The following is a 12,640-nucleotide window of genomic DNA, read 5'->3' on the forward strand; positions in this document are numbered from 1 at the left end:
TGTGTGACAGCGAGACAGCAACAACTAAATGTGCAGGCAGCAGGAGCCGGCTTCTGCGGAGGCTGGTAACCAATGTAAACATCGGGTAACCAAGAAGCCCTGTCCTTGGTTACCCGATATTTACCTTTGTTACCAGCCTCAGCCGCTCTCACTGTCAGTGCCGGCTCCTGCTCTGTGCACATGTAGCTGCAGGACACATCGGGTTAATTAACCCGATGTGTGCTGTAGCTAGGAGAGCAAGGAGCCAGCGCTAAGCAGTGTGCGCTGCTCCCTGCTCTGTGCACATGTAGCTGCAGCACACATTGGGTAATTACCCCATGTGTGCTGTAGCCAGGAGAGCAGGGAGCCAGCGCTAAGCAGTGTGCGCTGCTCCCTGCTCTGTGCACATGTAGCTGCAGCACACATCGGGTAATTAACCCGATGTGTACTGTAACTAGGAGAGCAGGGAGCCAGCGCTCAGTGTGTGCTGCTCCCTGCTCTCTGCACGTGTGGCTGGTCACTGGTTGCTGGTGAGCTCACTAGCAACTCGTGTAGCGACGCTCCAGCGATCCCTGCCAGGTCAGGTTGCTGGTGGGATCGCTGGAGCGTCGCAGTGTTACATCTCACCAGCAACCTCCTAGCAACTTACCAGCGATCCCTATCGTTGTTGGGATTGCTGGTAAGTTGCTTAGTGTGACTGGACCTTTAGGTTTGCTCATCTCTACTTGTAATCACACCAGAAATGTAAACAAAGGTCAGATATGGCTACTAGAGCATTGGTGAAGGAACACTAGTTTATGGCAAATCATTTTATTTTTTTTGGAACATTTTATTTCTTAAAGGCCGGTGGCTCGCGTGTATCTCGTGCAAGTCTCGCATTGATTCACCTGGCACAGACTCACACTCTCCTTACAGAAGCAGGTCAGTTACATGCATCTCTATGCAGCTGAGACACTCCTGTCTGGAGAGTTTGTGGCCGTGACAGGTGATGCAACGCAAGACTCGCACGAGATATACGCGAGGCACTCGCAAGTGTGACACTGGCCAAACTCTGAAACTACCCTCAAAAGATCTCTTCAATCATAGGGTTAGATTGACTGTACTGTACAATAATATTGAAGCAATTATGCCACAGTACATCCAAGTATCACTGCCGTCATAAGGACAGAAAAAAAGCATTCAATTTGCCTTGATTATGATATAAGTTAATATGAGTTAATGTTTACTTATCAACCATCCTTTCTATTTCATCACAGGTACGGATGTCAAGATCAGTAAACTGAAAAGGGTAGTAGTAAAGTGAAGAATTGTAAACGGAAGAAGTGAGAAGGGCAGAAGAAGGAAAAATACATTGCTTTAAGGACGAGAGAAGAAAGAAAAACGGGGACTATGGGGAGAAAAAAGATTCAGATCACGAGGATAATGGATGAACGTAACAGACAGGTAGGAAAGAACGGATGGAGCATATTATGGACAAATCCCTTCAGTGTAGAGAGTAATGAGCCTCCCCTTAAGAATCACATTTGTGTAATTAATCACAGTGAATATATTAAGAGGTGCGCACAATGTATAAACATTGGGTTTTGTCAGATTGGAAAAAAAAATAATTAATTGACAAGCAAAGCAACAGTGGCACTAGCTCAGCAGCTCAGATAGAAACAGCTGATCGCGCGTAGGTAAAAGTTGACACCCTCTGATCATAACACTGTATAATGATGTCGGATTTGACTCGCGAGCTCAACATAGATTTGGAAAGAAGAATATATTGCAAGAGCGATAAATCCTTGGCCTGCACATGTAGACATTATCCACATTATTTGGTATATGGAACCAAAATATTTCAGAAAATATAGAAGTAAGATTTTAAAAATTTGTTTTATAAAATAGTTTTGGGGAGATTTGGGCAGTTTCACTTTTTATTAGTTTCCATTAGAAGATAGTTTCAATATTAAATATTCAATTTTTGCTAAAATATTGTAGGGCGCTCATTCTACCTAATGAAAAAAGAATAGCAAAAGAACCCAAACAAGTATAGAAAAACAACCCCACAATATCGAAGAACAGTGGATTCAACCTTATACATAATGGAAAAAAATATTAAAAATATTATTTAATAAGCCATACAACCCATAAAATTGTAGAGCCGTTAATATTACCTTTGAACAATGAAAATAAAAAAATAACAAAATAACAAAAAATGAATTATTACACAACAACACCCTCACAATTATTACCCTAAATAACCTCATCCTATTTCCATGAATTTCCAAATTGTTCATGTTCGGTAAATGTATGCCACATTTTACATTATTCGAGGTTTGCCCCTCACTCCGACCCCTGAATTAGAAAGAAGAAAATGGAATACTGACAATTGGAAAAATACAAGGATTTGTTTCCTTTATCAAGAACATCTTTCTCAATGTTATTCATTTATCTTCTGGTAGTCACTGTTGGGTATGCGTCTTTACCGCAGGGTAACAGATGCTTATATTAATTAAGGGGTCACTAGGAAGGCGGCGATCCACATATTGTAGGTGTGATATGTTGGGATAGCAACCAGAAACTACTCTACAGGGGGGTTATTCGTAACATATGCTTGATCTTACCTTGGACAGAAACATTGTACCTGAGAAAGCGTAACTATAAATAGTCATGAATATATACAGTATATCACAAAAGTGAGTGCACCCCTTACAATTTGGTAATTTTTTATTATATCTTTTCATGGGTCAACACTGAAGATATGATACTTTGATACAATGAAGTAGTCAGTGTGCAGCTTGTATAACGGTGTAAGTTTGGTGCCCTCTAAATAACTCAACACAGTCATTAATGCCCAATTAGCCATTTTCCCTGGTGTAATGTGACTCATTAGGGTTAAAACGTCTAAATTTTGAATGTTGAGCAGGTGTGCTAAAGTTGGTTTTATCACCGACATACTTTCTCATACTGGTCACTGGAAGTTCAACATGGCTCCTCACAGCAAACAGTTCTCTGAGGATCTGAAAAAAAAATTGTTGGTCCACATAAAGATGGCCTATATAAGAAGATTGCCAACACCCTGAAACTGAGCTGCAGCACAGTGGCCAAGGCCATAAAGTTTTTAACATGACAGGTTCCACTCAGAACAGGCCTCTCCAGAGTCGATCAAAGAAGCTGAGTGCACATGATTAGCGTCGTATACAGAGGTTGTTGTTTCAAAATAGACATATGAGTGCTGTCAGCATTGATACAGAGGTTAAAGGGAAGTCAGCCTGTCAGTGCTCAGACCATATGCCGCACTTTGCACCAAATTGATCTGCATGGCTATTGTCCCAGAAGGAAGCCTCTTCTAAAGATGATGCATGCTAAAGCCTCCAAACAGTTTGCTGAAGACAAGCAGACTAAAGAGATGGATTCCTAAAACCATGTCCTTTGGTCTTATGAGACCAAAATAAACTTCTTTGGTTCAGATGGTGTCAAGTGTGTGTGGTGGCAACCAGGTGTGAAGTACAAAGACAAGTGAGTCCGTCCTACTTTCAAGCATGGTGTTGGGAGGTTAATGGTTTGGGGCTGCAGGAGTGCTAATGGTTTTGTTAAACTATAGTTCATCAAGGGAACCATGAATGCCAACATGTACTGTGAAATACTGAAGCAGAGCATGATCCTCTCCCATCGGAAACTGGGCCGCAGGCATTATTCCAACATGATTACCAATAGAAACACACCTACAAGATGATCATTGTCTTGCTAAAGTAACTCAGGGCAGAGGTGCTGGACTGACCAAGCATGTCTCCAGAGCTAAACCCTATTGAGCATCTGTGGGGCATCTTTAAATGGAGGATTTAGAAGTGCAAAGTCTGTAACATCCACCAGCTCCGTGATGTCATCATGGAGAAGGAAGAGGATTCCAGTGACTCCTGTGAAGATCTAGTGAACTCCATGCCCTAGAGAGTTAAGGTAGTGCTTGAAAATATTGACACTTTGGGTACAATATGGCCATTTTTACTTAGGGGGGTACTCACTTTCGCGGCCAGCCAGCAGTTTACACATTAATGGCTGTGTGTTGAATTATTTAGAGGGCACCAAATTTACACTGTTATACAAGCTGTACACTGACTACTTTACATTGTATTAGCGTCTTATCTTCAGGGTTGTCCGATGAAAAGATGTAATAAAATATTTACAAAATGTCAGGGGTGTACTCACTTTTGTGATATACTGTATGACAATATATGTTTTTAGACTTCAAGTAGCATAGTTTATAAAAATGCCCTTTTAATACACAGGAATTTTTTTGCCAACACTACGGCTGCTTTCCCACATTGAACATTTGTGCACGTGCAATATTGTTTAAATTAGGTAACTTGCATTTTTTCATTGCATTTTTGTGTTTTGTTTTTGTTTCACATTTTTATCTCATGTTTTTACACTGTGTTTTTTTATATCTTGACATTATGTCTTGCTTTATAGACTACCAACCACCAGGATTTTGCAATATGAACTAATGGCTGTGCCACACTGGCGCTAAGTACCTGAATCCAGGCATACCTGTTATATAAAGATCTGATCCTTGGTTGCAGAAATATCTTTAATCAAAGTTGCAGAAATGCACTGCACTTTGATTGACAGGTGCAACGGGATCGGGTCCTTGCTCTAAAGTACTCCTCCAGCTTCCTCTATGATGCGTCCCATCTTTTGTTATTTGAATCTCGTTCTCCGCCTCCATTGCTGTTGTTGGTGGTTTGTGCGCATTGATACAGTGATCCTGTCATCATTAACGTGGCACCAGAGTCCGCACATGCACGAACCGTAGTCTCCAGTGCCATTTTATTGAAAACACTGGAGACTCTGGGCACATCATAATGGAAGCAGGAGAAGGACTTTACAGCAAGGACCCGACCAACAAAGGCCTGCCCTAGTTGCATCTGTCAATCAAAGTGCAGTGCATTTCTGCAATTTTGATTAAAGATATTTCTGCAAACATGCCTCAGTTCTTTCTATAAAGCACAACAAATGAACACTTTTTGTCTGCTACTTGGCAAAAACCATGTGTGCTATACTAAATCGAATGCGCTGAATCCAAATCTGAAGTTAGTTTTTTTGTAGCACGTCAGGCTATTAAGTTATTCCAATTTTTGTGAAAATTAAAATAAGCAATTAATAAAGATACAGAATCGTTATGTCCCACAGTTTCACAACATGTATTATCATTTTTATTGAAAAAGAAGTATAGGTAAATAAACCAAAAAACTTAAAAATCACTTATAGTAGCTTAAGAAATCGCCTTGAACTCAGCAGAGTACTTTTAAAAGTGCTTCAGGCACTTGCTTTTGCGCTTGTGAGTGGTCCTAGTGGCCCGTTGCAAAAACCAGCAGTAATCGCCCATCATGTTGGGGTTAAAGCGACCAGGGTATCTTTTTTCCATAGTAGAAATGTCCTGGTGGAATCTCTCACCATGTTCGTCACTGACATTACCCATATTTGGAGGAAAGAAGTCAAGATGTGAATGTAGGAAATGCATTTTCAATGACATTCGGGCACCATGCATTTCGTATGCTTGAAGCATATTGTCTATTAGTTCAGCATAGTTTTCTGCTCTTTCGTTTCCAAGGAAGTTTTGAACTACTACTATAAATGCATCCCATGCAGTTAGTTCAAGTGGGGTGAGTTCTTTCTTGAAGATTTCATCATGGATTAGTTGGTGGATTTCAGGACCAATAAAGATTCCTGCTTTGAGTTTGGCCTCAGTTTTCAATGCACTAAACTTTTCCTTCAGATACTTAAATCCATTCCCTTGACGATCCATTGCTACTACAAAATTTTTCATTAGTCCTAGTTTAATGTGAAGAGGTGGAAGATAAACTTTAAGTGGATCGACAAGTGATTCGTGTTGAACATTGTGCTTACCAATCTTATGTTCATCTCTATTGGGCCACCGTTTAATTTTATAATGGTTGTTGTCATCTCGACTGTTCCATAGGCACAGAAAGCACATATGCTTTGTGTAACCTAACTGCAAACCAAGGACTAGTGCAACAACTTTGAAGTCAGCACAAATGTTTCATTGATGTTCTGAATATTTAATCAATTTCAGAATGATCTGCATAGAAGCATAGGTCTCTTTCATTCCAACCGCATGTGCAATGGGGACAGATGGCTTTTCATTGCCATTGTGCAACAGAACAGCTTTCAAGCTTGCTTTACTAGAGTCTATGAACAGTCTCCATTGATCTGGAAAATGTCTACAACCCAACTCTAGCATAAGCCCATTCACATCAGTACAGAAGCAGACACCATTTTGCCTGAATAGGCGTATGGCCTTTTCTAAGTATAACTCAAAATCTGGACGTGCTGTGCAAATTCTGAGTTCATATTTGGAATCAGCATGTTCAAATTAGTAAAGAACACATGATTTACCCTCAGTAGCAAAAACATTGTTGTGCTGTACAGGTATACCTGCATTCAGCATCTTAGTGCCTGCATGGCACTGCCTTTAGCTCATATTGCAAATTCCTGGTGGTTGGTTCCCTTTAACATTATTTTTTATACTTCTTGGTATTTGGCTTTGACAAACCTTGGAGACACGTAGGTGCGGACTACATTTGTTTTTGATTTTTGCCATAGAAACGTAGTAAAATTGCATGTCCTGTTTCTACCTGCGGACTTTCAGCATCTAATGTAAATCTGTGGAAAATCTGCACAGAAAACGCAGCGTGCCAACAAGAGAAATTTCCATTTTGTGGATTTGAAACATGCACCACAGGTCAGATTACACTGAGTAATAAAGAAGCGCAGAGGGCAGGAGATTTCTATGGATCCCATCTAGTGTTGAGCAAGTAGTACTATTCATACTCGCTATGCTGTTAGCGAGTACTGTCCGCTACTCACACGAAAAGTGCAGCTTTCGGGTTATTCGCTACTTAGCGAGTATTTCCCATTGACTTACATTGCGCCCGCTACTCGTAATATATTGGCGAGTAGCGGACAGTACTTGCTAACAGTATAGCGAGTACGAATAGTTAACTACTTGCTCAACACTAATCCCATCCACTTTGCTGAAACTCTGAGACGCTGTGCTTTTGATGCACCAAAAATGCACAGCCTAAAAAAGCTCACCAAAAGCTCAGCATAGGAATGTAGCCTGATTGTCGCAGTATTCTAGAAAAATTTAAAATTCAATTTGGATTAGGGTGTGATAATCTGAACAGAAGGAACTTCTAGCCCATTTTCCCTACTATTTTGCCTATGCATAGTTGTAGATATGTTCACAGATATGTATAGGTATGATAATATAGAGATGCAGAAGTTGTAGTGGGTCACAGGCCATAGTGGCTGATAAGAACCGACAGTCCTCATACCGTAGGAGGACCCATCACTGGGTCATGTAGGTGGACACTAGTATAATGGGGCACATAATAACAGAAGGGGATTTTGCATAAGGCACCTGTATCTTGAAGTTATGTTCTTGCATATAAAGACGGCTTAGCCACATGACTTTTTTTGTTCACGCTGTCATGTCTGCCTTTAGTGGAGGTAATAAGTTGGGTCATTTTGTATTAGTACCTTCTGGCAATTGCATGCCCATAATATCTGCTAGTCATGTACATTCATTAAAACGCTAATTGCTCAACACGTTTTGTAAGGGTACGGTTCCACTTGCGCATAGCTTCTGACTCGAAAGCATTGGAAGCGATATGCTAATGACCCTCTGCTGCGAGTGCCAACTGACGATAATGCGACTGTAATGCGATCTTGCGATCATATCACAGCTGCAGAAAAGAGGGGGAAGCACTTTCTCCCATCTACTTTGCTGCCTGTCTCTGTGTTTATCGCACTGCAGTCAGATGGCATGCAAGTGCAGTGCGATGTTTCACATGCTCCCATAGACTTGTATGGGGGTGCGTGAGCTGAGAGTCGCTGCCAAACTTTAATTCTGAGCAGATTTGTGGGGGCCCGGATCCTAAGACTCCCCATTGATCGCGCAAAAGATTTCTTTGCAGTACATAGTTCAGAAGGAAGCTTACACATCTCCTGCCAGTCGCAGGCTTTCTACAGCCTCCATATTCTGTTGTGTGTGGACACTCAGGCAGGATATGTGTGCTCCTGTCTCCTGGGCTCCTCACTTATAAAAGTTTTTTTGAAGAATTTGTGGACCCATCTTAACCGATATGTGCATAATTTAAAATCTTTAAACATATAAAAAGTCTCCGAAAAGTTTAGTTACTTTTTAAAGTGTCTAAACAAAACAGAGTAGTTATCAAGCACTAGAGACCCAGACCTGCGGCCATTATAATAGCTATAGAGGAATGCTGGAGTGGAGACCGAGGACTGTGGGGGTGCTCAACCCAGAAGGGTACAGTCACTGTTGCCACAAAATACAAAGGAAAAATGATAGGCACTCACCCAGCTAAGTACAAACAGTCCTTTACTTTATTTCATCCATACAGGAGGAGAGGGGGAGGATGCCGGGAGTGTGTGCCTACCATTTTTTCTTTGTATTTCGTTACTCTTTAAAGTGGTTGACCATGTTTTTTTAAAATGCACAAGATTCTGAAATTTGCTAAAAAAATTAATATTTGGATAAAGGTGTTGTCCACTACTTGGGCAGTCAGCCCATTTTTACATGAAATAGTTCCACTTGTAAAATAAATATAACATATACTCATTTTCTGGATATTTTCACGATATTGCATTGTTGTCAGTGCCGGGGTTCTCAAAACATTGTTTTGCTATATAACAACGGCACGTGAACAATGGAGCCAACATTGCTGGAATGCGCTGGTACAGGTGGGGAGTATATGTTATTTTTATATTACAAGGGGATGGCTTCTTTTTACTGTAATTGTGAGATGCAACAGTGCCGCCTGTCCACTGAGATGGGCCAATATTTGATGCTGCTATCACATAGTTACATATAGTTACTTAGGTTGAAAAAAGACCTAGGTCCATCTAGCTCAGGGGTGGGGAACCTTTTTACTGCCGGGGGCCATTTGGAATTTCCTACTAACCTTTGGGGGCCGCACAACATTATCAACCTGAAAAATAACCCTGCTATATTTGGTCAAACGATTAATTAACTCACCCCTATTGTGGTGGCCGGAGCTGCTTCTCTTTGGTGCGATTGTGATGTTCGGTGATATTGATCATCTTGTTTCTCACAGCTGCTTTTCCAGGTTTGTCTCTGTCTGGAGATGCTGGGGGCATACACATCACAGGAGGGGCCGGGGCGCATAAATTACAGGAGACACTGGGAGTACACATCACAGGAGGGGCTGGGGCATATACATCACAGGAGGGGCTGGGGCATATACATCACAGGAGGGGCTGGGGCATATACATCACAGGAGGGGCTGGGGCATATACATCACAGGAGGGGCTGGGGACAGTAGGGGGCATGGACAGCCCTGGCGGTGGCACAGACATGACTGGGGACACGCACTGCACTGGGTGGCAGCACGCACTGCACTGGGTGGCAGCATGGACTGCACTGGGTGGCAGCACGCACTGCACTGGGTGGCAGCACGCACTGCACTGGGTGGCAGCACTATGGAGACAGACAGGTCTGGGGGAACATAGACATCAACAGGAGAGCACGGACTGGGGAGCATAGAAAGCAGTGGGAGGGTACAGACAGCAGTAGCGAGTTAAGAGCACTGAGGGGTGGCACACAGCACTGGGGAGCATGGAAAGCATAAGGGGGCACAGACAGCACTCACCGTGGCATGGACAGCACTGGTGGCAGCATGGACAGCATTAGGTGGTGCGGACAGCACTGGTGGGGGGGCATAGACATCACCCAGGGGGTACAGACAGCACTAGGGGGGGCACGGACAGCAGTGAGGGGTTACACCGCGCTGAGGGGGTACACAGCACTGGGGTGTACACAGCATTAGGGGGTAGGGGTACACACAGCACTAGGGGGTACACACAGCACCTGGGGGTACACAGCACTGGGGGGTACACACTGTACTAGGAGGTACACACAGCACGAGGGGGTACACACAGCACGAGGGGGTACACACAGCATGAGGGGGTACACACAGCACTAGGGGGTACACACAGCACGAGGGGGTACACAGCACGAGGGGGTACACAGCACGAGGGGGTACACAGCACGAGGGGGTACACACAGCATTAGGGGGTACACACAGCATTAGGGGGTACACACTGCACTAGGGGGTACACACTGCACTAGGGGGTACACACTGCACTAGGGGGTACACACAGCATTGGGGGGTACATACAGCATGAGGGGGTACACACAGCACTGGGGGGTACATACAGCACTGGGGGGTACATACAGCACTGGGGGGTACACAGCATGAGGGGGTACACACAGCACGAGGGGGTATACACAGCACGAGGGGGTAAACACAGCACGAGGGGGTACACAGCACGAGGGGGTACACACAGCACGAGGGGGTACACACAGCACGAGGGGGTACACAGCATTAAGGGGTACACACAGCATTAAGGGGTACACACAGCATTAGGGGGTAGTCACTGTACTAGGGGGTACTCACTGTACTAGATGGTACACACTGCACTAGGGGGTACACACTGCACTAGGGGGTACATACAGCACGAGGGGGTACATACAGCATTGGGGGGTACATACAGCACGACTGGGTACACACAGCATTGGGGGGTACATACAGCATTGGGGGGTACACACAGTACGAGGGGATACACAGCACTGAGCGGGGGGGACAGCGATGGGTTGAGTACTCGCAGTGAGGGGGAGGGAGAATCACACACACACAGCACAGTTTCGGGAGGCTGGTAAACCTGCTGCAGCTCTTCTGTGTGACTTTATCGCAGCATGCTGCTTACCTGCCCACCAGAGCACACAGGCCGGGGATAAGCCTAGAATGTATGGGCTGCAGTCAGGTCCTGGAAGTCAGGATCTGGAGAGAGCCCGTACATTCTAGCATCTACCCACAGGGCATCAGGCAGTGGGATTTAAAGGGCCGGCAGCCGGGAAAAGCGCGGCTGCCACCAAAGCACAATGGTCCTCGGGAATGTGCCCGGGGGCCGCATAAAAAGTCGTCACGGGCCGTATACGGCCCACGGGCCGGAGGTTCCCCACCCCTGATCTAGCTCAACCTTCCTCCACCAGTTCTACATTTGGTCACTAAGTCATTTATAACCAACAATGTTGTGTGTACTGAGGAAATCATCCAGCCCTTTCTTAAAAGCTGTTTTAGTATCTGCCATTATTACCTCTTGTGGTAGGGCATTCCACAGTCTGACTGCTCTAACTGTAAAGAACCCTTTCCTATTTAGCTGCCGGAATCACCTTTCTTCCACACGCAGTGAGTGCCATCTGGTCCTTACTATCGTCTTTGGAAGAAATAAGTCATGTGCCAGTCCTTTATATTGACCACACATGTATTTATACATATAAATGAGATCTCCTCTGAGACGTCTTTTTTCTAAGCTAAACATATCTAACTTTTTCAACCTGTCATCATATGGGAGGCCTTCCATTCCTTGTAGTAGTCTAGTTGCCCACCTTTGAACTGACTCTAACTTCTGAATGTCCTTTATAAAATGTGGAGCTCATATTCCATAGCGAACAGTTACGCAACTTCTGCACCCAGACATTAGGCTCAGCAGTGTTACGAGCGCAGGGACAGAAGGTGATCATGCAGATGTTATATGGATGATACGATGATCAAAACTACTTGTTGGATAGAAACCTTGGTCAATCTTTAGACGTATGGAAAGAATTTCTAGCAAGGCCCAAAAAAGACTGATATTTTTATGTAAATCACTAAGAATATCATTGCATAAACATCTAGTTTAGTTCTATGGACAACCTGCATTAGAGCCCTTCATTAGAGCCCCACACTTCGAAAAAATAGCACCTAAAAGTCTAAGACAAGTGAAGGTGCTTGTTTCTTATCATCATGGGACCCATACGTAAATGCACTAGTAATTAATTGCCTTCATTAACAATTTGCCAGACACACATTCACACACTAAACATCACACATGGTGGGATAAGGTGTATGTCGGCTTGTTATACCTGTAAATTAAAAGGTGCGATATCAGAATGAGCACCAGGGAATTGGCGGCACATGGAGCGGGTGGGTGTTTAGTCTGTACTTGGAATTATTGACTCTACATAGTAACGAACCGGAAGCTGGTTGGAGGGCAGTGGGAATCATAGTGAATAAGTTTTATCATATTTTCAACAAATTTTAAAGAGTTGGAAGAGACCTTTGGTAAAGTATGAACAGTGGCCATTGAAGATTATTTATTCACCCTGAATATCCTTAATCTTTCATTCCATAACAGAAATACATTCATTCATGAGTGGATTAATCTGTGTTTGATAAACTGAAGATGAGCTTCAATCGTGAAGTCACTGAGCTGTGCTAAATCACAAAGCGTCAAACAAAAAACAATAGTTGAAGATAAAGAGGAGACATGGCAGAAAATGGCATCAAACAGCTAATATAAAAGGCACAGTAATGCCAGATAAGCATTGAAATACACTTTTTTAGAATGCTCTCCTATTAGGGATTAAGCTGGGATTCAGGCCACGTAATCCGCCATGGAACTAGATTGAGGATTTGAGATTTGTTCCATGAAGAAAACCATGGACTGGTTGATACTTCATCAATGGTTCTCCAGTTTTCAGACGTCAACGTTGTTTCTAGGACCTGTCAGC

At 43.5% G+C, this 12,640-nt stretch overlaps 1 protein-coding gene across 14 annotated transcripts in view; it reads left to right on the top strand.

Annotated features, from left to right (window-relative positions):
• The window catches only part of MEF2C (myocyte enhancer factor 2C), a 370,333-nt gene that overhangs the window by 177,617 nt on the left and 180,076 nt on the right, over nucleotides 1–12,640 (top strand). For all 14 annotated transcript variants that reach the window (XM_075325112.1, XM_075325114.1, XM_075325110.1 and 11 more), the window contains one exon: nucleotides 1,236–1,422. In XM_075325112.1, the coding sequence (XP_075181227.1) occupies nucleotides 1,369–1,422 (54 nt within the window). In that variant the 5' untranslated portion in view covers nucleotides 1,236–1,368. The remainder of the gene's footprint in view (nucleotides 1–1,235; nucleotides 1,423–12,640) is intronic.

Source organism: Anomaloglossus baeobatrachus, chromosome 1 (assembly GCF_048569485.1).
Source record: "Anomaloglossus baeobatrachus isolate aAnoBae1 chromosome 1, aAnoBae1.hap1, whole genome shotgun sequence".
In the NCBI taxonomy this organism is placed as follows: domain Eukaryota; kingdom Metazoa; phylum Chordata; class Amphibia; order Anura; family Aromobatidae; genus Anomaloglossus; species Anomaloglossus baeobatrachus.